Below are 27947 nucleotides of genomic sequence, written 5' to 3' on the forward strand. Positions count from 1 at the left end.
ATAGTTTCCTCAGTTGCTGGTTGCATTTCGATACGATCGGTTCGTTTTGCTCGATCTGATCGATCGCGGTCGGTGGTTCCTGCGCCGGTGCGTAGTCGCCTCACTCTCTCTCTCTCTCGGTGTGTTTTTGTGTGTGTTTTATTGCATTTTAGGAAAACCTGCTCGCAGCGCTGTGTGTGGAGTGTCTGGTGGTGATTTAGTGTCTTGCTCTCGTCGCCCTCCGTCCGCCATGTTCTTGTGCCAATTTTCGGGCCCTACTTTGGCGAGAGTTTCGCGTTAAATTTCCACACGTGTTTTTTATCTGATCGTGCCGCTAATTAGTGACATCTTTATTTATTGTTTCTTAGGACATGCTTTCGCTTTGCTAGTTTGTGCTGCCCCTGTTGCTTCGAGAACATTCTCGTCGTCGTTCTTTGTTTTCCCGACCCTCTTTCCGAAGAAGCTCTTCCGGGCGATGTTTCGGATGTTTTCGTTCTAACCAGTTTTGCTCTGCTCTTTGCGTATCTGTTTCCGCCGTATCGTGTGTCTTCCAGCCGCATCAAAACATCTCAACAATTAACCACTCGCCTCAAAAATGCCTCTCAAAAGGTGAAGCGGTCAAAGCCGGCATTGCGGCACCCGTAACCGGCGGCAGCTAATTGTTGCACCGTGGCGTGGTGCGAAAAAATAGCGGATCGACTGCCGTTTTTTTCGTTCTCTGTCTATCTCTGTAGTGAGACTCCTCGCGCGGGCTAGATCCGCTGCATCGATGCGAACATCCATGTGCCGGCTACACAAAATCAGCTGGCGAAACGAACGAACCAACTTGTAAGCGTAATACGATCGTGATCGCGTAGAACAAGGGAAGCAAAGCGGCCTGAGGGGGGACAAAAAGGGCGGCAGCAAAAATTGCACACCGCGTGTTTGCTACCCTGCACCGGATCCCTTGTCCCATCTTGCCCCTGCCCTTGCTCGGCACGGGTAATTATTAGTGCGATTTTCACTAATGTATGTGTGTGTGTGTGTGTTTGTGTCGCTGTGTTGTGTGAAGAATTCGCGTGTGACACTGAACTTGTGTCACTTTTGGTTTGGAAGTGTTCTACCGCTTGAGGCGATCAGCCGCTTCCGCCACGCACCGCCACGTACCGTGGCGCAAACACGTGCTCGCGCTGCTCGCAAAGGGTGTATGTGTGTGCTCGCGCGCGCAAAAAGAGGTGTCCAGTTTCAGAGAGACCCCCGCCGGCGAACGTGCCGTGTTCGTTGCAAGGAACAAAATTGCATCACACAGAAGGCGGGCAACGGGGTTGCTTTAAAGATCGTATCGCGGCCGTGCTTCCACAGACCTCCTCCTTCCCGGGGGCGACAGTGGCGTTTCCAGCACGCCATCCAGATCTGTGCGTGACGTGATAGCTCTAGAGTTGGGCAAAACGCACAAAAAAGCGGAACTGGGTCCGGACGATTCCAACAAATTTCGGACCCAGTTCCGAAGGATAGGTTCAATCAGACAAGCCGGAACCGCCCAGAATCGTCCGGAATCGTCGGAATCGTGCGGAGTCGTTGAAACCGTCCGGAATCGTCTGGAATCGACCGGAATCGTCCGGAATCGCCCGGAATCGTCCGGAATCGCCGTAATTGACAAAAATCGTTGGAATAGTCGTAATTCCATTTCATTTCATGTCATTTATTCTGTGCATAACCTAATACAAATAGATACAAACAGTAACACACGAAGCTAGCGTGCATGTCGAACGATATTGAGGAACTCAGTGCGCGATATTCCAGGCTTAAATGTACGACAGACAGCATTGACATATGCAAGGCGGTCGGAACGTGAACTTGAATCTTCTGGAATCGTCGGAACAGTCGGAATAGACCGGAATCGTCCGGAAACGTCGGAATCATCCGAAATCGACCGAAATCGACCCGAATCGTCTAGAATTGTGCGGAATCGTAGTCAATTAATAGTAGTTAATGCGAGAAGCCAGTGTCTTACTTTTCCCCGATTTTGATACAGTGTTTTGTTAATTATTTCGCTTTCATTCTGTCATTTCCGTCAAAAAAAAATTGTTACAACTAAACGAAATTAACTAAATGTAATCAACCCACCCGTCAATATGACGGGTTCCGTAGAATGAAAATCATATGTGAAAATCATATCACATCTGTGAAAATCTATGAAACTTAAGAAAATAATATTTATGCTACAAACTTATAGTATGTTATGATCAATTTACGAAAAGAAAAAAAACGAAATTAAACAAAAGGTATTGTTCGTATTTCACTGCAAAGTTCAAATTCCGTCAAATTAACGGGTTCCGTAAACCTAGTGTAAATCAACAACTAATAACATTCTTATAGCTGTACTATTTTTATTTCTAAAGCTACGCACGGCTCCAATTATGAACACAGTTGTCAAGTCGTACGACTTTAATAACATGTTCTTTATAGGTTTGATTCCTAAGCTCGTTTGTTCCGGGATACGGGTAAGCTCTTTTGATGCCGGTACACTAAGAGGTTTCATGAACGCTCCAAACATTTTGGGGAAGCCGTACTTGCCGGAGGTGCATGCAAAGCAATGACAGAGAAAGTGAAATATGTATTAAATGTGGCCTCTCACATTCACTACTACCGATTGACTACAAGCCCGCATGATTCCGGACGATTCCGGACGATTCCGGTCGATTTCGGTCGATTCCGGGCGATTCCAGCCGTTTCAGGTCGATTCCGACTATTAAGACGATTCCGGACGATTACGACGATTCCGGACGATTCCAGACGATTCGAACGACTCCGGAAGATTTCAGACGATTCTCGACGATCCCGGGCGATTCCGACGATTCCGGACGATTCCGACGATTCCGGACGATTCCGGCAGATTATGGAATATTCCGAACGATTCCGGTGGAACTAGTGATTCCTTCTCTCTGGACTCGGAATCGGAATCATACTTATTGGAACCGGAGCGGAACCGTGGGTGCGATCCGGAGAACCCATCTCTAGATAGCTCCCGGGGCATGGCAGGGTGGCGGTAATTATGTTCCGCATTCTGCCAGCCCAGAAAGAGTCCAGAGCCCCGAGATCGTGTGAGACAGTTTTATTTAAATATTGTATTGTTGTAACCGATCTAAAAGGCCTTCGTTTTGCAACATTCTTCCTGGAATGGAAAATTGAGAGGAAAGTTTTCCATTCTCGCAAAACCCCCCGGCTAGACCGTGGGAGGCACAACGCGCAACGCATGTTCTGACGAGTTGCGTGTGGGAGCCCGATTTATTGCTAGGCAACGATTTGCACGATTTTCCGCTTCTATCTCGTTGGTACGATCAACTGTGCGGGTGCTTATCGGAGCCGATCGATCGAGTATGGCACGCGTAAATTAACGCTAAACGCGATAATCTAGCCTAATCGCCCGCTCCGATCCAATGATTAGCGAACTTCGTTTGGCCTTATCAAGACAAATAGTTTGACACATCAATGTTCAATGTCTCGTTTCCCATCCCGGTAGCATGGGAATTGATTCTCACCGACTGTTTTTGTACCGCCCTACCCTTTCCGTAACCTTCGCTGAGGTGTGTAAAATATCCCCCCAACAATGCAATTGTCAATTCAAGAGGTTCAATTCGCAAGTTGAAAAAAAAAACCCTCAAACACACACACACACCAGGAGAGCTGGATTGTTTACCGGTTTACCGGTCTTACTGTTTCATCATGGTTACGCTTTGGGATGATTGGGACATAAGTGACCTACCTGAGGGATTTACCCATAATTCTGACCCGCTCCCCGTCCTTCCCCTTCGCAAGTCATTTCGAAAACAAGCAATCAGCGGTTCAGCGATACGTCCGGGGCAAACTGGTTTGCGGTGCTTACCGGCCCGAGCATCCGGATCTACCCGGTTGCGTTCGGAGGGCGGGTGGTGGCTAGGTCTTGTGGTGGGTGGATCTTGTTTTTCGAACCGAAGGCTTCTTAGCCGATGACATCAACTGCCGAAGGCATCATGAAGCGAAAGAAAGTGAAGCCTCATCGGAGTGTGCCAGCGGGGGTTGGGGCGGATGGGTTGGTTTGGAGGTGGATGACCGGGACAAGGCTCCACTGATAAAGCCTCCAACAAGCAAGATTGCATTGCTTAGGGGAGGGGCAAGGATAACCACAGCCCGGCTAGAAGCTTGCCGGAAGCTAATTTTTGCCTTGCCTTGCAGATATGGAATGATTTACGGTAATTGGCAACGTGTAAGGTACATTTTTATATTAATAATTAATTTTGCCAGGCTGTGACAGCCTTAGCATTTCACCGCAAGAATTAAAGAATGAATTACCAATGTCTAGAATCGGGCCCTGGTGCAAAAATCTGAACATTGAACATTGCTGGACGACCGCTTTCGCACCACAATCCCTGATGAGCTTTAAATTTTGACGCCCTGTCGCTAACGTCTGTGTCTGTGCTGTAATCGACCGCGTCTGGGAAACCTTCACACATTGGGATTCCTCACTCAGGTAGCTGCTGAGTTCCTGTTGGCGGAGAGCTGCGAATAGGTCGTCGGGATAATACTACACCATTGGATTGGGCAGTCTTTGCCCGGTACTGGTGTCGTACTGTGTCACTATCAACAATACTTGCTGCCGGCTGTTGCTGTCGTCTTGAGACTCGAAGTGGCTCGAATAGCTGCAGTGATAAGCGTCCCAGTCTGGGAAGGTGCCACAAACTCACACTCACACGCTCGTACATGCAAGGTCTGGCCTCACTCTAGCCGCAACTCTGTCGGCAATCTCATCGTCGATGTCGTCGTCTAATCGGCTGTTGGCTCTCGGTTCCGAGTCTGGCGTGTTGGGTGCTCCGAATGGTGGTACACATTTTGATAAGAAATTTAATTTGAGATTGAATGGAATAGATTTGAGATTTACAGAATCCCTTTTATATTTATTTTGGAACTAATGCCACTTATATTGAGAATTATGTCTGAAAAGGTTCAGTTTTTCTGTCAACCTAATTGACTTGTAAACACAATTTGTTCACCCATGTGTCGTCCGATCCCTTCTTACTAAGCAGGGGTGTCAAACGCGATACTGAAACGATTAAACATTCCATTAATCCAACGAGCAATGTTAGTCTTACCTGTTCTCCCTTCTCACTCTCCCTCTTCCAAGAAAGTGTGCCTCCAAAAAACACCTGGCAGCAGCAGCAGACCAATTTCGCACCCCGTCCCATCTCTCTCTCTCTCTGTGCAGTTGTGCGTGTCGTTGAGGTGTGTGGTTAAAATGTGTTAATCACACTGCGCCCGCCATCAAGTCACCTCCCCCTCCCTTCACCCGGCAAATGTCATCGTCGTCGTCGTCGTCGTCGTTCCGGCTGCCAGCTTTGCACGAGAGTGAGTGAGTGAGTGTGTGTGTGTACGAGCGCACGCCTGTCTATAGGGTAGTAGGGCTCGGGCTTGATCAGCTGCGGATCGCACAACCGGCAAAGGTTTAGCAAGGCGCGGATGGCGCAGAGGGGAAGGACACTGGAACGATGTAAACAGATGCCCATCGCAGTCGTCGTAGTGGTTTTTGTAGCCGTCGTCGTCGTCGTCGAGGTTGGTTGTCGCCGTCACTGAGGGTGGCTCACAGTGAGTCGCTCGTTGTCGGTCGAACAGTGTTGGTGTGTGGAGTGCGCGTGCAGCAACAAACAGCACAACAAGCAGAACAGCTGACTGGCATTAGTGTGTGCTTCGGGACGGGTTGGGCGGTCGGGTTTTGTTCTCTTCCTTCCGTGTACGCTGGAGCTGAGTGTTTCCGCTTAACAGAGGTGTGTTTGTGATCTTTAGTTGCAGTTGTAAATACCGGCCAGCGGTCTATGACGGTTCGATCGGGAGTGAAAGTTTCATAAGCGCATCCGGGGCACATTTCCGGTGACAAGTCGCCGGCTAAGCTAGTCTTGTTTTCGTTGTTGTTTGTGGCATCGGAATTGAGGTTAGTGAGGTGTAAATTTTTCGATGCGCTTTGGGCAGTGGTTGCTTTCAATCCCCCCGAGAACGTTCCAGAAAGCCAATCGAAACCAACCGGAGGCTTCAATTGCCTAAGCGATTGCTTAAAGCCCCAGTCCCGGTTACGACAAGTGCTTCGCGAGAGTGAAAAAAAAACCAACAAACCCTATCCCATCGACAATATCGTAAAACTGTCCCCGGGCAGTGATGGAAAGCTTGAGCGATCTAGACTGACCGTGACAAGAGCCGGGCGCCTGGCTCGGTACATTGTTTTCACGAACAGAACAGAGCCAGATAGTTGTAAAGATTACAAGTGCTGCAAGACTGGCCCATTTGAGAGCATGCTGGAAGACAGCAGCAGCAGCGAGAGTCGTACGGTCCGGGCGTCGGTATCTTATCTGTGCGGAGCAAACCCGATTGCCGCTGGAGTGTGCTGGTGCGGCCCCTAACGACACCAAGGCTGGAATGCATACGATACGGGGCGGCGTTGCTTGCCTTGCCCAGCGCCCAAACCCACCCCTAGCTCAAACCCCAACAAGGAAATGCAGCAGCCAACGTTCGCAGCCCTTTAGCGCAGCGACGTGCGACGTGCGGTGCACTATCGGATTAACGCGGCTACCGGTTCATGCCTAGCATAAGCAAAATCTCAATGAAAGTCCTTCGTTGTGCCTTAAGGCAACAGTCATCGCTTTATCAACCATCGACTGGGTGTCTGTGTGTGTGTGTGTGGGCAATTGTTCTGTGCAGGGTCGAGCGGCAAAGCGCATAGAGCTGCCTGGGGCTAGACCGGGCTGGGACACAAAATAATGCATTTAATTGGTGCGCGAAGTGATTGCAGCAGTGCTGCCGAATCAATCAATGCCGGAGACCTTTTCCCCGCGGGCGCTGTGTAATGTCACACTCCGAGCGCGATGAGATCATGCTGATGGGTTGTAATGTCTTGTCCGTTGGAAATACAAACAAATTCCCCGACAGCTGCTCGTATCGTTTGAATCAATGCATAAAGCTTGGGCGTAAATTGCAGGAAATCCCGCGTTTACTGAATTTTGCAACCTTTATAGAGAGGAAGCATGGTTTAACGATACGATAGTCTTAAGCTCAAATTTTGCATGAAATGGATCCTTCAATATTCGGGAAAGGTTGTCAGTTTAAGAAACACAATCTATTACAGACTGATAACATTTGAAATCTTATTTTTAATGAATTCTTAAAAAAAGAAATTATTTTTTTCAATGTAGTTCTAAAAATGTTTGGATGAAATATTGCCTTATGTAGCACGAAGCATTTTGTTTAAAATTGGGTAATATTTGCCGAAAAAATGATCTACAATGCACAACATATTCGTACAACGCTGTACACTATCGCTGTATCGCACATTTGGCATGTGATCGCTAAACGCGTAGACTTGAGCATTTCATTATCACTCAACTATACGAGCCGAGAGAGCTGCAGGTTATCATCTGACGGCGAGCACGTCACCGAACGCGGTTCGCTGCATCACGTGAGGCTCACGATTGACCGATCTGATTGACACATTGGCTCTGGATCCCCTTTACGTTACCATTAATTTTCTCGTTTGCTTTTCCCTTCTTTTGCAGGTTTTGCTCTGCCTCGCGCGCGTAACATAGGAGACGTTAGAAGCTAGTGTTTTGTGTAGTTCCAGCATCGTGACATATGTGCCAATTTAACCCGAAACGGGAGGGAAAGATCCAAGATAGTGTTGTGCGGTAAAGCGGTTCTGATGTGTTGTGCGCGGTACCAGCTAACCGAGGACGCAGTGTGAAGTTAGTTTGTGTTTGAGATTGACAACCGATCATCCCTACCCGGCCATCCCGCAACGATGAAGAACCGAAAGTTTGGCATGGCGGGCGTCGGAAGCGCCAATGGCGAGATGGACTTCCTTACCGTGCCGACGAAGATCACGCCGGTAAAGCAGATGATGGCGGAGCTACAGAGCGACGACGAGGAGCCCGGTCTCGGCTACACGCACACGCTGGTAAGTACACACAACTGGGGCACTGTGCATATAGGCTTTAGCGATCGTCGTATTTGAACGTGCACGAGCATGAAAGGGTTAATATTTCTCTTCTGGGGTAGCATTTTTAAACTATAAACCGTGCCGGCCAAGAATCCCGACTTGCCAACTCGCCGCTAAGTGGTATACGGCGTGCGTTTGGGTAAAGCACCACCGTCATTACCAGCACGAACCTTCGCCCCTGAACTACCCTCTGTTGACAGTGGGATAGAATGATCAAACAAACGGAAAGGCGCACCCGCGCAAACAGAGCGTCCAGATTCGCCGTCATGACGAAGGTTTCACGTCCCGGTCGAGAGAGAGAGAGAGAGTTGCTGGTAAGCGTGGCTTGGAGTAGGGACCGCGCTAGCTGCTAGGAATTGATAATGCAGCGCCAAAAAAGGCCAATCATAAGGGGGCGTTGTTATTTTCGCAAACGATCGTCTGTTTCCTTGAGGAACTCAGGTGCATTCATCCTTGATCAATAACTGTATGCCATTGGCATAAAAAGTGAGAAAATGCACAAGATACATCGCTTTATGAATTTAAATCAAGTTAATGTAGTAGCAGATGTGTTTGTTTTTTTTGCGATATGCACGCCTTACTTTTTCATAACTTCTTCGTCTTGCTTCTTTCTAGTGTAACTACCTATGTGGTCATACCGGCCTATAGAGGCTTTCGAGACTCATTTAGTGTCAGTTACCTTTTAATGCGGGCGCGTTCGTTGTAGACGGAATACAAACAAACCCAAATAATTACCTACGCTGACGCTTGCCCGTCTATTCTGGCCACCGTCATTCCGATAAGGTTTATCGTTTGTTTTGCCCAGCGACGCCGAAAATTAGATAAAAACCAACATGAAGTTGCTGTTGTACGCTATGCTCAAGCATGATGAATGGATCAACAACCGGATCTTATCTGCTGTGCGTGGTGATCGCTTAATTGTTTTACGATTCGGTAGCATCAGTCATTCGGTGATTAAACCCAAACATAGTCGGCATGTTTGGGCACGTGGCACGCGTTCACCGTTTATTTAACCGATAACCGGTGCGTCAAGCTTCCTATTTAATTAACAATCAGACCAGAACAGAAACATTGACGATCTGATTCCGGGAATACAATCGAAACAAGAACAGTGTTGGAGACCTAGGGAAAAAGCTGGAAACTCTAGAAAGAGACTGAGATCGGATCAGAGGTTATTTGGGATTATGTTGGGATCATATCTTTATTCATCCATTATTCGAACAGATGCCTAAGATAGGAATTGGACTACTGATAACGAGAGTACATTCTCAAGTACACTCAGTATTACATTTTGACAGTTAGCTAGTGACTGGGACCTACACGGTCACTACTTGAACTACAGGGTTTGAAGTTGTGTAATTGAATATACGGAAAGTAAATCACAGTTGACACAATGACTTTCAAAGACCTCTGAATAGAACCTGATTTGATGATGGGCTAAGAAGTTGGGGCAAGGATAGGAACAGTAGAGACAGGACACTGATCGGCACTGACAAGCACGTACATCATTGCGATCCCGCAACGTTGCCCCACAACCGGACAATGTGATCTTTTAGATCATTGAACCTACTAATGAACGAAATCACCTATTCCCACGATAGATCACTCCATCACACACCACTGTCTTCGTAGCGATAGATTATGTTCCGTTTTGTCATTGCTTTTCACGGCCACAACATTAAACTTGACACTAGCAGCTCTCCAGAAACATCGCACGATACTGGGAAAGCCCTTTCCAGCGTTACTGGACCGTGGTGATGAACTTGATCGAATCGTAGCGCCCCTCCCTTGCCTGTCCACTCCAATCTCCTATCCAATGCTATCACCGTAGTCCCTGACCGTGGAGCTCCACACCGATTGATAAGAGGCTGGTAAGGGCTCACCTTAACTGATTTCTGCCGCTGATGCTACGCTGGTTTTCGATCAAAACTCTATCTCACCGATAGCGGCCGGCGGCGTGGCATCGAAATGCTTTTACCGGAGAGTGCAGATTTTATCGACCCAACCGCGCGGAGACTTTTATATCTTTCCGGGTGGGGATTTTTTGCCTCCTGTTGTTCCCGCTGGAAAAGAAGAAAACAAACGTACCCGAACCTTGTCCTGAGCGTTTGCACAACCGCTAGCCGGCCAGTGTCAGTGTCGCGCGCGGGACGCATTGAACGCTTTAATGCGGGACGTGTGGGGGGGCTTTTTTGTAGCTGTTTTCCCGTATTTTGCTGCAACCAGAACAACACTACGCTGCAAGATGAAAATCGACGGAAAACCCCCGTACAACCCACGTCGGTTGAATCGCTACACGACGGCACTGTTGCAGGAAGTCGGCTACCAGGGCAAAGGCGACGGGGAGGACAGCAATGAAAATACGGTAAGAGCGCCACTTGCCACAATGCTAATCGGACAGGAATGCGGTGTGTGTGTTGGGTGCGTGTGTGTGCACGGGCGCCTTGTTTGCATTGCACGCGTGCACGTGACTGCATTCTCGCGCCATATCCGTCACGGCGACGATGGCGCACGCGCCACACGACTATCGATGCGTAAACGGGTTACAGCTGTGGTGCGTAGGTTTGAGCGTGGCTGAGATGCATCAGCAACTACACACACACACACACACACAAGTACTAGAGTCCGTCCACCCGGCCGCACCAGTTACCCTCCCACTCGAACGGATTGGAACCGGTTTGTATGCAATCAATGAAAACTGAATGGAAGGCAATCGAGGGAGGAGGCAATGTGGAAATGTGCTCTGTTTGCGTATGGTGTTCCCTCCCGGTTTTACGCACCGTACCCGGTTCCGGCAGACCTTTGCAGTAGATCCGTTGCAGTGGCCTTGACGTTGACCTCAATGATGCAAGCGCATCCAAGCGTGCACGCTGGTGGCATGCATTCCGGCGCATGTGATTGTTAGTGCAAGGAGTTTTCATTAGACCGAATGCGATGTCGTTTGTCCATCCGATGGCGTATGCTCTTGTTGTCTTTTGCGTGTTCCTTGTGCTTTTCTACACAAAAGCAACGTAAGTGGGAGGAAATAGAACCTCGTAGTGAGTGGTTTCCTTTGATTTCTATGCTGGAGCATGTACTTCAAAGTAATTCTTTGATTTAAAAAAAAAACCCCTTCAAAGTTTATGTAAAATTCTGTGGACAACACACACACAAACGCAACTAATCTACTCTAATTAAACAATAAAAGCATTAGCCCGTTAATACCTTTGTCCCCCGGTATCATGATATTCTCTTTCGCTTATCAAACTGTCCCTGTGGCCGCTGCCACGGCCCTATCATTGTTACGTGTTGCCTTATGGGCAGGGAATCGATACGTTCTATTTCCTGCCCTGTTTGGTCAACCGCACCACGGAGTGGGGTTAAAAATGGATCGGAGGATTTGTGACCGCCTGATCGCATCGTCGTTTGATGAGTTCATCGACATTCCCTGCGCGAAGCACACCTTGCGTCTTGGTTGTGGTTTGCAATCGGTCCGCAGTATGTATTTAGGTTTGGGGAATTAAGACTTTATCGCAGTTCGATTAGCCGTTGCCGTTGCCACAACTCTGTTGCTAACGATGTTAGTAAAACAAATCATTAATAATTAAAGGACAAAATGTGTTGCCCTTAAACAACCACATTGATTGTTGTGCGCGGAGGCCCCCACTTCAATGCCGGATGGGGGACGTTTTGGTACAACTCTTTGCATATATTCTTTGCCAAAAGTACAGAGAACGCGAATTTGTACCTATCGGTCAGACAAATACATCCTATGCCAAAATGCTTTTATTCGTTTCCAATTGTCCGCCACGAGCTGTTGGCTTACGTACGTACTTTTCACGACAAACCCCGAGGAGCGAGAACCGGGGTCTATCGATCAAAAGATATGCCCACCGGTACAGCGGAATCGCGTTGAACCCGACCTAGGTCAAGCCGCATTAGCGACGGTGCCGCTCGATGCAATCGCCTGTACGAAAGGGAAACTTATGTGCCAGTCACGCCCAGCAGCCGTCAAGCATCGGCCTAAGGATGACTCGACAATCGGCTGAACTGATGCCAATTGTATTTGGATGTGTTGTGCCCATTACCGCTCTCAGTAAAAGATGCATTGCACGACTCCAGATCGTACTCAAGCTGTCAGTGGATCTGGTTTTAAATTTAGCCTGTTTATTAAATGTTGTTAAGATCATTATAAAACGTGCATGACTACTGATTTGTAGCAGTTTTCCCCTAAATAATACCCTGTTAGCGGTTATCGCATAGCTGGTTATCTGTTATAGTTTAATGCTTTTTTAATGTTCTCTGCTTTTTAGGGATTGCAAAAAAAAACTGTTTTTGACTCCAAAGTTGATTTTAAACTCATTTTCCATTTGCCTGACGTTTCGTGGGGTAAAACAGCTCCACATGATTATGATAATGGTAATAATCGTTTGGGTAGTTCTGATGTCCCATTGTGGGCTTCTAAGTAGAATAGTCATCGCTGGAGTACATCTCCAGGCCGCGAGAAGGTCACAGATTGGCCTGTAGCAGTTTCACAATACTCAATACACTTGCCAATTGCCGTAAGATACGATAGTTTTTCTCCAACCTTCAGAATTCTTCACCCAACTACCAACGCAACTCGCGCAAGAGATATGCTACTGTGTTGACAAAAGCTTTTAATGATCGTAATGATCGCGCACACGCGGCACTATCTTGCCCGCAGTCTATTGAACAGTGGGCCCAATGACGCAATCACGGGAAAAAGGTGCAAGATGCGTGGACATTCCAACTGTTTGGCGTGGTGCGCTGCGCTTAATTAAAACACTTGCTCCCAAATATTGAAACTTCGATAAGAGCGGAACACGCTTTCGCATTCTTGCTGAGGTGTAAAAGCAGCGCCGGGAATCTATAAAAGAACATTGCCGGTATCATTTTCACGTCTAGTAGTTCGGTGCGGGTATAGTTTAGTGTCCCACGGTTGCGGTGGACACTGGGACACTGAGTACCTGCGGTCTACAGCGCACAGCAATGGTCCGGACGGAAACCCTCAAGAAAGAGCGGACCAGACGGCCGCATCCGCTGCTGTGGGACAGCCAGTACGCTACGGTCGAGGTAACTACTACTGCTCTTCTCCATTTGCTCGTTTCGTAACATGACGCTGGACAGACGTCTTCTCCAACAGGGTGTGGGAAGGGGTTCGTCGAAGCAAAGACTCTGTTGTCCTCTTACCTCACACTCTGCTGCTAACTGACTCACGTCGGAGAGACAGTGACTACGGAGACAGCATGGGCCATCTGGCTGTCCAGAGGCTGGCGCTTCTTCCCGGTATGCTCGTGTGTTCACTCCGGAGCACTCGAGGCACTAATTTTCCAATTAAAATCCATCAATTTAAATATTTCACCGCGACCGGTGATGGTGATGGTGAGCAGTGCAACCGGGACAGTAATATGGTCCTCTCGGAAGCGCGTTTGCGAAGAAAGTCACACTCAGGCCCGGTAGACCCGGAGCAGATTGCCGACAAGTTGGTAAACGATCGGTGTTCCACAGTTGTAGGGCGATCTTTGTGCGTTTCGGTTGCTTGCCAGTACGCTCCTGTCATCCGCGAAGTGTTTGAGTGTGTGTGTGTGTGTGTGTGTCTGTGTGTTTTCAACGCAAGCAAACACTGCTTCCGGTTCAGTGAACGACGCATCTTACACACGGAAGAGATGCTTTTTGGTGCCGAAAGTGTTAGGCTGCGCTGTGTGGAGGAAGGTCTAAGCTGACAGCAATTAGAAGAACGCGCCCCCATCAGTGACATACGCTGCGAGAGCATTGGAGTTAGGGGAGGACGAACCAGAAATTCCAGAGTGTGTGTATTGATGAATGTGCGCAAAAATTTCGGCTCCTCCGGTAAAGCATTATCTCTGTGAATGATTTGACCCAGTTCGTGCGCGCATAGACCTGGCTTTGAAGACAGCTCTCCAGACTTCCCGGCACCAGTTGGTGTTAGGTCAATTCTCCCCGTCTTCTCGTTAAGCCAATCGGATGCGGCCGTTCCCTTTTCGCATACATTCCCGCATAATGCTCTTACCGTTCGCTAGAAACACGAATTGAGCTCTAAATTGTATCAAATTAAATAAGTTCCTGCCTTTGTGCGCTCGGTGGTGATCCGCTGCTGCGTCAGTGCTGGCCTGCGATCTGCGTCATCCACGTTTGCAGCTTTTGTGTACTCGCATACGCGATCCTTTCCTTCCGTTCGGAAAGCCCATCCCTCTACGTCGGGCTCTACCTAGTGATCGTCGAGTGTGGTGCGATGTGGCGAAAATCCGGCAACGATCGGGCGGGAAAGATGCGTGACCGGGCCGGTGGGCACCGGGGACACCCGGGCAGCGGTGGGCTGGAGCGGCTCCGTGCCAACAGCACCGACTACACCGAGCGCATCTTTCACGACGAGGAGTTCGGCGAGGAGAACGTCGAGCTGGTGGACGAGGAGTGGGCCAGCTTCGAGCGGGTGCTCAGGTAAATGTTTTGGGTTGGTTTGCATGTACTTTTTATTGTGTGGGGAGGCGACTACCACTATTTTGGCCGTTCGAAGAGGGCAACTATGGTGCATTAACCGGGGCAATGTGGACTACGCCTTTCTCTTTATCGCCCGGCTGCACATGGAAAATAGAGAGTTCCGCGAGCGCCGCCTGCTGAACGCCTCGATGGATAACTTGCCGCGGCAGAAGAAATCGTCGCGCAAACGGCGCGCCCAAGCGTTCTATCCGATGCCGATGCCCAGCATGAGCGACACCGTCGATCAGGACAGCAGCTCGGTCAGCAGCAGCGACGAGGCGTACGAAACGGACGAGGATGGATACATACGCACGCTCGTAAGCGCAAGTTATCTGCTTTCGGTTTGTTTGCATGCGCACGTGCCAATCCACGCTGCATGCTGTGTGCTGCTTGCGTGCATGAAAACATCGCAGTGATAGTTTGGTCCTTGAGATATCAGTCATCTCTAGAAGCGATTGGATTTACGGGTACCCGTACTTGTATTGAAACGTAAATTAAAACCGGTAATTGTAGCGGTGGATTCACGAACTTTCCACGAAAATGATGTCTGATGTATTGATAATGATGTTTAAAATGACGGACGAAAATAACAAATTGGTCATTTGTGGGTGTCTCGTGACTAAAACTGGTTAGCTGCCTACAGTGCTTCAGCTGGTTATTACTGATTCTGTTGGTGTTGATGTTCTGGACATCAATTTACATCACCAGCAATGTATGAAGTCATTATACAAAATGATCGTTCTTAAAAATTCTAAAATATCGTCTAATAGAAACGATGAACCACGCTGAATTGATGCATCTACGTGGGGCATTTTATGCATACTACTACATAATTTTGATTTTCGAGTTGAAAAAAAAACAGAACCATGTTTGTTTTCGATGCATGATCATTTTGTATAGTTAATCGTAATTGTAGCAATGCTGGCAAGCAAGATCACGCTATATCGACTGGAATATGCAGTTATCCGAAAGGCTTTGCATCGGAAAGGGTTTTAAGAACTGGAACTTCTCATTTCTATATAAAACTACATTTCTCACCATTCGGATCATTTCCAATGCCTTTTTCAATATATTGCACGTCTCTGTTCTTGTTGTATTTGTACAGGATATTCATCAAGAATCGCCCCTTGGTGTCCAATTTCAATTTTTCATAGAGCCTTATAACGTTCTTCTAAAATAGAATTACTAATTTTTCATTTGATAAACCACTTCGGACAAGTTACAACAGCTTGAGCATGACACTACCGCCCACTGAATTATGATAGCTTTTGACAAACGTTATCTCTATCTTGTCAATAATTATATAGAACTCCCCGTTAAAATACGCTATTTGTTATTGAAGTTTCCAAGATTTTGGAACTCAGCAGTACAATGTTTGAATCCACTGGCGGTCTTTGCGCAATGACTAAAAGTGGATGAAACATTAAGATAAAAGTCGCACCGGATTTAGCAACCATGCAATACAACAAGCTACATCGGACGTAAACGAACTTATCGGTGCTTCTAAATTAAGTACGAAATGTAATGCTTTCGAAGTTGTTTGAGAACAAATTCCAAGCAGCTCTTTATTTTTAACCCCTCGCAACCGATTCGAAAGACGTTTTGAATAGGTACGCAAAAATCCCATTTGCCATTTAGTACATTGTGCACCGTGTGTGTGTGTGTGTGTGTGTGTGTGTGTGTGTGTGTGTGTGTGTGTGTGTGTGTGTGTGTGTGTGCGCTGACCATTGCCAGTATCGTAAATCATACGAGCGCTGCCCACATTTCTCATTCCTCTTTTCTCATTGAATGAATGGAACACAAAATGCCGGGCAGCAGACACACAAACGGCAACAAAAAAGCTGATCAGCTGGCACCGGCTGGCAAAACGAATGCAGTCGCATGCATGCATGTTTGAGAATTGATGAGTCGTAATAGTGCCCGCCTGCAATCCTCCCTTCTTCCCCACATCATTCCCCGCTACTCTAGTCTGCATACAGCACCAGGTGCGCAGGTGGTAATAGATGATTGATAGATTCGAACCGGGCTTTCCCCACGACCACCACCGGGGAGGTTGAGTCGCTTCGGTGCATAAATCGGTTTACAAAATGGCAGGAAGTAGTAAACTGTCCCTAGCGATCGGGCGTCAACGGCGGCTACTATTACGCTTCGTGCTCCCTCTGCTGCTGCTGCTCCTTCTCCTCCTTTCACACCGCATCTCATCCAGGGGGTTGCCATTAATAGCTGCACTGTTGCGGGCGAACCGCACGACAGCGAGTTGGGTATAATGCCAGCAAAACAGATAATTAAATTGCAGTGCAAAGGCAGCGGCACTCTGTCCACTTCCCGATCGCTCATCGATCCCCGCCGGGGGTGAATTGAATGGAAGCCGGGGCAAGATCTACTCGATGATTTAAGGGTGTAATGGTGTGTGGGTGCAAAGAAGCATAAAATACAGTTAGACGAAAGGAAGTACACATTTTGAGTACGTGAAAACAATTTTATTTGTAATTGTACCGCTCTGTGTATGATCATCTTGCTATTTGACAAGCTAGATCATCTTTTCATCACACTAGAAATAGTGACGTCCGTTTAGGTTGCACTACCGAATCTCTAGCTACATCGTGGCGAAAGGGAGGAGGGACAGTGCGGGAAAAGCACCTACACGATTTAGACAATGGGGCAGCGTGGCCGTTTTGAGACACATCCCGTCCCTGTATCGGCACACGTGAGTGGCGGTGAACTTGACGATTTTTCATTTTTCAACCCCTCCACCTCTTCACGAGCACCCCTTTCTTCGCCGGGCGGGGAGAAGCGGTGGAATCGGAGTATGGTCAATGGGAAATGGCAAAAGTTTCGTGTCCTTCACTACCTCCTCCCCCCTAAAAAAATCATTCTCAAGCAACCAAATGACCACCACACACACATACATTCTCTCGCACGGTCGCGCGGTAGTATCGGGACCGATGTGTGTGAGCTATGTGTTCGGCCCGCCCAGCATGTATGGGTGGTATTCGCATATGGTAGCAGATAGATGTATTGTGATTTAGAGCGCGTTGCTACAACCCGCCCCGTCCGCCGGGTTCGGCGGCCCGGTGTGTGTCGGGAAAATTCAAACCCATTTTTCCGCCCTTGCCAGTCAGTCAGTCGGGTCGCGAATGTCCATTCTGCGGGCTGCGGGTGTTTTTCGTCTGTGTGATACGCCACAGTTCGCGCGCGCCCCATAGTGCCGCAGATAGTGTTCCGCGTGGCAGGGAGCTGCAGTTCAGTGTGCTGTGTTGATAGTGATCGGTTTTGCATGCAATAACGCCACAAAAAAAGAATTACGGCAGACGCGTTACTGGTCGCCAAATGCAGCAGCACCGTCATGAGCTCGATCGTAACGCTGTGATCGAGAAGGTGCCTCAGGAAGGTAATGGTGTGGCCTCATGCAGGGAGGTGCAAAGAAAATGCTTAAGCACCGTGTGATTTACACGCCCGCGGGTCAATAGCACCGAGTGAAAAATCCACTGCCATCCATGCCACTTGTGTATGTGTGTGTGTGTGTGTGTAGGTGTGTGTGAACCGTGACATTGCGTGAACGTGAACTTGATCTTGATGGGCAAAACGTCGATCGGTCGAAGGTTTCGCAGGGAACGTACATGTGAAAAAGAGACAACATAGTTGTAGTTTGAATTTTGAAGAAAACATTAAAAAACACCCCTTTGAAGGTCGTTGAAGATTTGGTTGTGAACAGTTTTTCGAATCGACGGGACACGGCCAGCCCAGAACAAACGGTAACGCGTCTCTGGGACACGGATGATGGGTTTGGGGAGGTGGGAGGAGGGCATCGCTCGGTGTATGTTGCGACGCAAAGCAGGAAAAGAGTATGTCGCTTGTAAAAATAAACCCCGCCGGTCTGCCGGATGGTCAGCGTAAAACACAATAACCGCACCGTGTGTTGTACGGACTATGAGAGCATCGCGCAGAGAGGGCAGGTTTTCCACCCCGCAGCAGATAGTATGCGACCGATAGCAGAGACCGTTTGAGAAGGAAAATGAAGCGGTAAACGGTGAAGTACATCTTCATTACGCTGACTGCGCTTTTTTGTGTTTTTTTTTGTCGATGATGATCCGGTAGCAACCTCTCTTCCTGCTTCCTGCCGACAACTGTGTACAATCTGAAAGCGAAAGCTGCCCGTTGTTCCCTATCGAACGATCGCCGTGATCGTTAGGAACCCTAGTTTTCTCCGCCCGTCGTCCCGGTCGATGATGACGACACATTCACTGGTGTCGGTAGGATGCTGGGTGATCGACGTACCGTTTGGCATTTTGGCAGCTCTGGCACAAGCACCAGCCGCGTGGTGTGATTTTTGTTTTGTTTTTGGCACCAAGTGTTTGGCACCAGCATCACCACCACTACCTAGCCACTACTACTAGGCGTGCATCATCGATGACGACAATTGTATCCTTTCATGCACCGATGTACATGGGTGAACAATGCAATGCATCACGTGTGAAGCAGTGTGCAGCAGTCTATGGATGTGAGCTGCAGGGCGTGCAATAAGTGTAAAACGTTGTGCTCCCGACGGACAAGTACGGGAAGTTGCTGTGCGTTGCTTTCTCTCACGTATCCTTCCGGGGTTAGTGTAAAGTGATTTAGTGTCCTCCGATTTCCCCTTTCACCATCAGCACACCAGAGCCTGCCACCTAAATACAAAAAGCCCAAACAAACATACACACACACGCAGACACGCTGTTGTTGAAGACTGCAGTTGGAATTATGTGAGTTCGATCGGGTTGCAAGATGCGTTCGTTTTATTGCGCTTGGCGGTGATTTACCGTGCCGTACCGTAGCTAGCATATGTGTCTCATCAGCACGTGTGCTAATCGCGCCGTGTGTTTCTATCGCAAGCAAAGCTGTGTGCCCGGCACTGTAGCTAGTAGGTTGTCGTTCTCTAACCCATTCAGTGATCGTAGTTTTGGGGTGAAGTTCCAGCAAGGAGCCTGTACATTGTAGTTGCAAGCTAGTTTTCTTCCGTTGTTTTTGTGTGCTGCCCGTCATTAACCTGCCAGAGCGCGTTCGATGTATTTAGGTGTCTAATACTGTGCGCAATGTAGAGCGGAACTAAACACTTGTGTATTAATACCGTATCTTATTAGCTGTTGAAGAAGATGTCTGTGATGTAGCGTTGTTTAATTATCTTGCAATTAATACTGTTTAGCAAACTACAGTCGCAGTCGCTTGTAGGTCTCGGTTCAAAGTCACCAATGTTGTCATATTTTTCATTGGCTACGGCATCAATTGTTGCCTGTTTCTCTTCCATCAATATCGTTGTTCAAAAGTTTTTATTTAGTATCTAAATTAGTGTGTTACAAAATCTGATAATTCCAGTCGTATAATCAAGTCGCTCAAGTAGCTGAAATATTTGTCCTAGTCAAGCCTAGTTTCAACGTTCACACAAAGCATTCTATGTTTATAAAGAAATAGTATGATGAATTATTAGACAAAAACACCAAAGATCAATTTGGTAAAATAGTAGCAAAAACTGAGTAATAGCACAAAACTTGGTGACATATAGGAATACTTTAGCGAGAAGAAATGCGTTCTATCGTTATTTCCTCAATTTGGGAAGATATCCCGTTTGGATGTAGTCTCGTAACCATTCATTTCTTAACTGAACTGCATGAAGGAAAAATTAATACTACAAAAGATTGCAAAAATATACAAAAAATTAAGATCTCACAAGATTTTGCAACAGCTAAGTAGTGGCCACTGTTCGTCCGTTTGCTACTCCACTATGTTTTAGGGTCCTATTTTTGTGTTTGCGCTATTATTACACACCTTTTCACTAGCGAAGTGGGTCGTAACGCCCTTCGTTGCTATTGTCACACGATCCACGTTACATTGCCCCGAAGGGTCTCCGTTACGGCTTGCGTATCATTTCACGACCCTGCATCGCAAGCGCTCCCGGGTATGGTACGTTGGAGGAAGGAAACGAAACGATGAATCATGCATTGGCGCATTTGCGATTGCCAAATTTTGCCGCCCCTGGCATGACCCAACCCATAACGTTCCGTCGTTTGCAGTCTAGCGATGTGACCTTGTCGTATAAAACGGGATTTGTTAATCGAGCTAGCGAACGAGAATTCAAAGCGGCAGCATTTTGTCTACTTAATCTTTCCTCACTTCGCTAGTTGCTTAAACAAACCCCGTTTCCCTTTCGCTTCCCTTCGATCACCGATCGCCGATGCATATACCGATCAAAGATGAGTACGTGCGGGATTTTTCGTTCGAGCCAGAGTTTATCCTGCGCCGCAAGGATTCGCTAGACATCCAGCGCGAGAAATACCACCGCAAGCGGCTGAACAGTCGCCGCAAGCGGCTCAAGCGGAACGCACTGCTAGTGCTGGCGAAAACGGCTGCCATAGTTCCACCGCCGCTTGGACACCAGCAACGGGTGGTGGAAAAAAATGTCCCCGGGGAGACCGGGCCGGCTCGGCCGGACGGTGTGGAAAACGGTAGTAGGAATAGTGAAACCAGTGCATGCCTTCCGACGACCAGCAGTAGCAGTAGCAGAAGCAGCACCACCAACATCCACACCAGCAGCAGGTCCAATGCAATGCTGATCGATGTACCGTCGCCCGATGACTGTCCCGCTGGCAGTGGGCTGGACGATCTCGATCCGGCCGATAAGGACGAGATTCGGCGTAGTATCGTCGACATCGAGATTGAAGAGTTCTACTACGTAAGTGCGGTGGCACACACGGGAGGACACAGACAGACACACGCAGAAACACTTGCCGAGATGAAGTTTACCTCCCACCCAACCAGGCATCCTTCTTCCTACAACCAACAAAAATCCAGCTTCTTCAATGTGATCACCTCAGTTTACTTTCGTTTTGCTTCAATTGTGTGTGTGTGTGTGTTTTTTTTCTTCTTATTTCTGAATGTTATTGCGTCCCGAATCGTTCAATGCTCCAAGAAATCCTACGATCAATGAGATCATCAGCTTCCTTCAATTTCCGTTATGACACCTGGCGGTGGAAAATGAAATGAGACAAACATGCCCAACATCATCTGCTTCTTCTTCTTCTTCTTTGGCTCAACAACCGATGCCGGTCAAGGCCTGCCAACACACTTGTGGGGTTGGCTTTCAGTGACTTATTGATTTCCCCCCATAGCAAGATAGTCAGTCCTACATATGGCGGCACGGTCTATTTGGGGCTTGAACCCATGACGGGCATGTTGTTAAGTCGTACGAGTTGACGACTGTACCATGAGACCGGCTTTCATCTGCTAGGAAATCCTATTTTATGTTCATTTTTGCTGTTGCTTTCTAACGCTTTCCGGCATATGTTTGTTGTATTGTCTGTCAAAACGTGCTCGCACGTAGAAAGCATTAATGTGTGTTTTACGTTTCCTTTTATTGACGGCCACTGTCCAACAGGCTGGTACTGGTACACAAAACATATCTCATTTCCGCCGATCGTTACGCACGCAGTAGTTGGGAGTTGTTTTTAAATAGCTTTCTGTCAGCATGACGGTTCTTCGGCGGCTGGGATTTATGGTTTGGTACGTTCAAGCAATTCTTCCAAGAAAATATCCCAATTTTTCCCTTTTAAAACACTTCTAATGTCTTTTTAAATGCTGTACAATTAGTGTAACGATCAGAAAGCGATCAATAAGCTTTCTTAAGAACAATACAAACAAGTTCAAGATTCAGCACTGATCGTTCCTTGAGTCTGTTTGTTCTCAGGCTCAAAACACTTCAATCTGTTCGCTTCTATTAAGATGCTTTGCATCTGAGCGTGCTCCGCACTTCACCATGCACTTCTTGGCGCTATCGCCAATCCTGGGAGGGTTCAAGTGCAGTGTAACAATTAATTATCGTTGGATTGGGTACCCGTTGCCCTGGTGCCGTTCCTTCCGTCTCAGTGTTTTGGGTGACATTTCTGCACCATTGTGAGGTGGGAGAATGGGATTGCACCTTTGGCTATACAACTATTACGACACCCTAAAAAGATGCTCTGGCACTTTGCGTCGGCTCTGTCTCGGCGTAATGCTTTGCGTCCTACGGCGAGCATTGGTGTGTACATGTCGGCCATCCAATGACAGTTGGGAGGCGCTATTCTTAGCCTGCAACAAATTTGCTCTTGCTTCTATTGTTTCCCATTCTCTGCCTAGGACAACAATTATGGTTGGTGTTTAATGAGAGTTAGCACCATGCGAAAAGAGAAACAAACAAATACCGGCCCCTTGCTGTCATCAGTCATATTTTTGTATGCTCGTGGCGCATTCTGCTTCAAGCTGATGAAATTGGCCAGAGGTTTGGTGTGTTGATTGGTTGCGTTGTTTGGTTGCCGCCATTATGTGTTGGGATAAAACGTATGAAGGTTTGTTTGTGTGTATACATTCAACATATTTTGCCATTTTGAATTAACCTTTTAAAGGCCATTTTATCTTTGAGTTTTAGGACGATTTAATTTCAGCTTGATATGATACGCTTGTATGACAATCTCAATTGCTTTATTGTTATGTTGCATGTGTTGCAGTAGTGTTAAATACTTCACACATATTTAAGCTAAAATAAAACTGTATCATATAGATTTGCATGAGCTGCCCGTTTGCAACATTTCACTTGCCGCGCAAAGATCTGACTAAACTAACTCATCTTTCCTGCTTGCCCCTCACACAGATGTATGGTCGCTACACGAAGGATCTAGGAGAATACGCCAAAGATGAAGCGCGAAGACTCAGGCTTCTTGAACGACGAAGAAAGAAAGATGATAAAGCAAGAAACAAGGTAATTGCGAACCGTTCCCAACGACATCCTGACATCTCCGACCTAAGGGTCACTCAGGCCTTCCTTATCCTCCTTCCCTTCCTTCTCAATCTTCGTTACCGCTCCCGTGGTTTGTGGTGTGCCGGTGTTGGAGCACGAAAGTGATGGCCCACTTTTCAAAAATTATAAAACAACTAGATGGAAATCGTTGCAGGAACTGTTGGACGTGCGGGACAACAAGTTCTTCAAGGCGGCATCGTGGCTGTGGCGCAACACGTTCGCCCGGCTCGGTGAGGACTGGGTGTTCCTGGCGATGCTGGGCATCATCATGGCCCTGCTATCCTACGTGATGGATAAAGGCATCTCGATGTGCACGAACTGTAAGTGTGCTGGCTAGACATGACAATCGTTTTCCATTGACTTTTTGCAAACCTTGAATGCTCCCCGTCTTCCCAACCTCCAGCACGCGTGTGGCTGTACCGCGATCTCACGAACCATCCGGTACTGCAGTACCTCGCCTGGGTGTCGCTGCCCGTCTGTCTGATCCTGTTTTCGGCCGGCTTCGTCCATCTGGTCGCACCGCAGAGCATCGGCTCGGGCATCCCGGAGATGAAGACGATACTGCGCGGCGTCGCGCTGAAGGAGTACCTCACGTTCAAGACGCTCGTCGCGAAGGTGATCGGGCTGACGGCGACGCTCGGCAGCGGCATGCCGCTCGGCAAGGAGGGCCCGTTTGTACATATAGCTAGTATAGTGTCGCAGCTGCTAAGTAAGATCATCACATCATTCCAATCGATCTACGAGAACGAATCGCGCAACACGGAGATGCTGGCGGCGGCCTGTGCCGTCGGTGTCGGCGCCTGCTTCGCCGCCCCGATCGGGGGCGTGCTGTTCAGCATCGAGGTCACCACGACGTACTTTGCGGTGCGCAACTACTGGCGCGGCTTCTTTGCCGCGGTGTGCGGCGCGACCGTCTTCCGGCTGCTGGCCGTCTGGTTCCAGAAGGCGGACACGGTGACGGCCATGTTTTCCACCAACTTCACGTCGGACTTTCCGTTCGACCCGCAGGAGCTGTTTGTGTTTGCGCTGATCGGGTAAGTAGTGTGGGGTTGAGGGCGGATGGTACGTTAGCGCTGCAGACCATGTACTGACGACAGCTTCCTACCCCGTTTACCAGTCTCGTTTGTGGTCTAGGTGGCGCACTGTACGTGTGGGTCCATCGGAAGTACGTGCTGTTTATGCGATCGAACAAAAAGATGAACAAATTTCTGCAGAAGAAGTAAGTAGTTGCGTCCGCAATTCCCGATGCGTCTTCCTGCTCTAACCTGTTTCTACCACTAACCTTCCAGCCGTTTCCTGTATCCCGGTATTGTGGCGCTCATAGTGGCCACGCTCTCATTTCCGCTGGGCTTCGGAAAGTATATTGCCGGCGAGCTGAGCACACACGATCAGGTGCACCAGCTGTTCTCCAACTTTACCTGGACCAAGCACGAGCTGACGGTCGAGCAGGCGGCCGTCGTCTCGAACTGGCGCACCCCGGAGACGAACGTGTTTGCCAACCTTATTATTTATTTGCTCTACACGGTAAGTTCCGGGTGCGCGAAATGAGCTCCACAAGCTAAACTGTCTTGTGTGTCTCGTCCCTCCTTTCCAGTTCTTCATGTCGATCATCGCGTCAACCATTCCCGTGCCATCCGGTATGTTCATACCAGTGTTCAAAATCGGTGCCGCGTTCGGCCGGATCATCGGCGAAGCGATGCACCTGTGGTTCCCGCACGGCGTCCGGTACGGCGGCATGCTGGCCCCGATCATCCCGGGCGGCTACTCGGTGGTCGGGGCGGCCGCCTTCTCCGGCGCCGTCACGCACACCGTGTCCGTCGGCGTGATCGTGTTCGAGATGACCGGCCAAATCACGCACATCGTGCCGGTCATGATAGCGGCCCTCATCTCGAATGCCGTCGCCGCCCTGCTCCAGCCGTCCATGTACGACAGCATCATACTCATCAAGAAGCTACCCTACCTGCCCGATCTGCTGCCGTCCGGCTCCGGCATGTACAACATCTACGTGGAGGACTTTATGGTGCGCGACGTGCGCTACATCTGGAAGGGAATCTCGTACCAGCAGCTGAAGGAGATACTGAAGGCGAACAAGAGCCTGCGCAGCCTGCCGATCGTCGACAGCCCGGACAACCGGACGCTGCTCGGCAGCGTGCAGCGCTACGAGCTGATCAAAATGATCGACAAGCACATTGGGCGCGAGAAGCGCCTCGAGGTCGCCGCCAAGCTGATGAAGGAAGCGGAGGAGAAGGCCCGGGAGGAGCAGGAGCGCCAGAAGCGGGAAGCGGCCGAGGCGGCCAAGGCGCGCCGTCCCTCCCGGTTCGAGGTCGTGCCGGCGCCGGACATACTGAAGCTGCGCGAGCGGGCGAACAACGAGATGCTACCGCCGCTGGCTCGCCGCGAATCGAACGCGTCGCTCACGAGCGGGCCCGTGTTTGGCGCGACGCAGCCGAAGAAATCGATCCTCAAGAAGACGAACTCGTTCACGCTGAAGGGCTTCAGCCCGCTGTCCCCGCACAGCCCCGTGCACACGCCGTACACGACGATCACGGGCACGGAGAGCCGCATCCGGTCCGCGTTCGACATCATCTTCCGCAAGTCGGCCACGCTGCAGGACGTGACGCCCGATCCGGAGATCGGGTCGATCGGTACGCCCAGCATTGTCGGGTCGGAGGTCGCCCCGCTGACGCCCGGCATCTCGAAGAAGGTGCAGCTGCCGCGGGAGCGCGTGATCGACATGTCGCCCGAGGACCAGAAGGCGTGGGAGATGGAGGAGATGGCGAAGCCGATCGATGTCGGCAATCTGCACATCGATCCGGCCCCGTTCCAGCTGGTCGAGCGCACCTCGATCCTGAAGGTCCACTCGCTGTTCTCGATGGTTGGCATCAACCATGCGTACGTAACGAACGTTGGCCGTCTGGTCGGCGTGGTAGCGCTGAAGGAGGTAAGCTATTGGGCTGCTCCAAACACGGCACACGTTCCATTCTAATATCTTTTGCCCATTCCGTCCAGCTGCGAACGGCGATCGAGAGCGTCAACAATGGCACACTGACGCCGGAAACGGTGAAGGCCAAACAGGAGGAGGAAGCACGAGCACTTGCTCAGAAAGGTAAGGGTGCGCCGCGCACGGTGAGAGACGTCCTGAGCACCTAAAAGGATGAAGACTTTATGTAGACGTTTCTTTTCCCCTTTTCATTCGCAGAATCGGACAACAACAACGGCATTTCGGCGGAAGATCCTCTCCTGCCCAAGCGGCCCGGCGACACGTTCAGTGACAAAAAAGTAAATAACACCATCACCTCGATGGACTCGGCACTGTCCAACTCGGACAACTGCTCCGACATCGAGCTAGACAATATTAATATTGATCACGGGGACACTGCAGCTACCACTAATGGCACCATCACTACCGTTACCACCAACACGCCCAGCACCAAACACACCAACAACCATTCCGGTTCACAACAGCAGTAAAAAGGGGTGGCAGTGCTGGTGTTGGGTGCGAGCGGGTTGTCTAGAGGGTTTGTTGGGAAGGTGTAAAACGGAACCAAACGGGGACCAATTTACGATCAAGCACTGCGCGTTCAACCGTTCTAGTACCACCAGCATCTCAATGCAATCCCGCGTCAGCAAGAAAAAAGACACTACGATCACGACACATACATACTCTCACGCACACACCTACACACACCGAGGCACCCGGGAGAACATACTGCAAGGGCAAAGGATCTCATTATGCCTGGCGAGGGTGTCGCTAAAACACCGATCACCGACCAACAACAACAACAACAACAACTACCCAACACCTCACATCATAAATCCACTGCGAACAGAAAAGGTTTGTGAACGAGTTGTGTGAGCATCGTCGTAGATCTGCTTCAGAGAGCGCTGTGGGGTTGTTTGGCGGGTTGCTCATTATTGCATTTGCATTAGAAAGCATCCCTAGCGAGCAGAGCGAATGTGATCGTTACTCTTAATGCTTTTCGTGTGATGCTTGCTTGGTGAGCTTAAGCGTTTGTTTAACACATCTGCAACCGTACCACACGCTTTCAAATATTTGCATGCTACCGTACAGGTTTTTTTTTGCGCTCCCAACCGCTACAGTACGAATATTTATGCGTCTATGCTGCACTCACTTACAAAGCGGGCTTATGCTTAGTAACGCAAAAGAATGATTGACCTTTTCTGCACCTGAACCTAACTAATATGATCTTTCTTCCCTCCCTAGGCTCGAAACTGAATCGACGGAAAGACAGACAGTGAAAACATGGTGCCCGAAGCAGTCAACCCATATCCCAACTGGCACCGGTTGAACCGGATGCACACTATTGCCGGGACAGGCGCTGGAGATGTCAATGTGATTTTGTACTTTAAGTAATAGTGACTTCTTCCAGCGCGTACGTGTTGTCTGTGTGTGTGTGTGTGCTGGGGTGTGTTTGTGTCCTTTAGTCATTAAATAATTTAACACCGAGCTTCACGTAGCGGTACGGCCAAACGAGATCGATAGCGATGTTACCGGTGTAACTAAACGGGTCCGTTGGGTGTGGCATGATCGAGAGCTTCGTTCACGGTACGAGCAACCAGGTACCAATAATTTCTGCCCCATCGTGGTGGTCGTAGTGATTTTAGTGCCAAATTTTAAGCAAACACGAAACCCGTTCTAGTAGGAAATGCCAG

At 49.0% G+C, this 27947-nt stretch overlaps 1 protein-coding gene across 23 annotated transcripts; it reads left to right on the forward strand.

The window, feature by feature from the left end:
• The first annotated feature begins 23 nt into the window (after nucleotides 1-23).
• LOC121590624 (chloride channel protein 2) lies at nucleotides 24-27947 on the forward strand. Of its 23 annotated transcripts, none has more exons than XR_006004446.1 (11): nucleotides 24-87; nucleotides 7533-7930; nucleotides 23127-23234; nucleotides 23428-23593; nucleotides 23677-24307; nucleotides 24391-24492; nucleotides 24563-24797; nucleotides 24868-26214; nucleotides 26283-26379; nucleotides 26473-27108; nucleotides 27499-27947. XR_006004446.1 is itself a non-coding variant. In XM_041910443.1 (11 exons), exons 1-11 carry the CDS (start codon nucleotides 17801-17803, stop codon nucleotides 27508-27510), a joined length of 3318 nt encoding a protein of 1105 aa, XP_041766377.1. In that variant the 5' UTR covers nucleotides 17557-17800; the 3' UTR covers nucleotides 27511-27947. The 23 variants fall into 23 exon arrangements, 2 of the variants coding, with proteins under 2 accessions (XP_041766377.1, XP_041766376.1); XR_006004444.1 differs by having other exon boundaries at nucleotides 28-119; XR_006004447.1 differs by lacking the exon at nucleotides 24-87 and adding an exon at nucleotides 4933-5544.

This window comes from Anopheles merus, chromosome 2R (assembly GCF_017562075.2).
Source record: "Anopheles merus strain MAF chromosome 2R, AmerM5.1, whole genome shotgun sequence".
In the NCBI taxonomy this organism is placed as follows: Eukaryota; Metazoa; Arthropoda; class Insecta; order Diptera; family Culicidae; genus Anopheles; species Anopheles merus.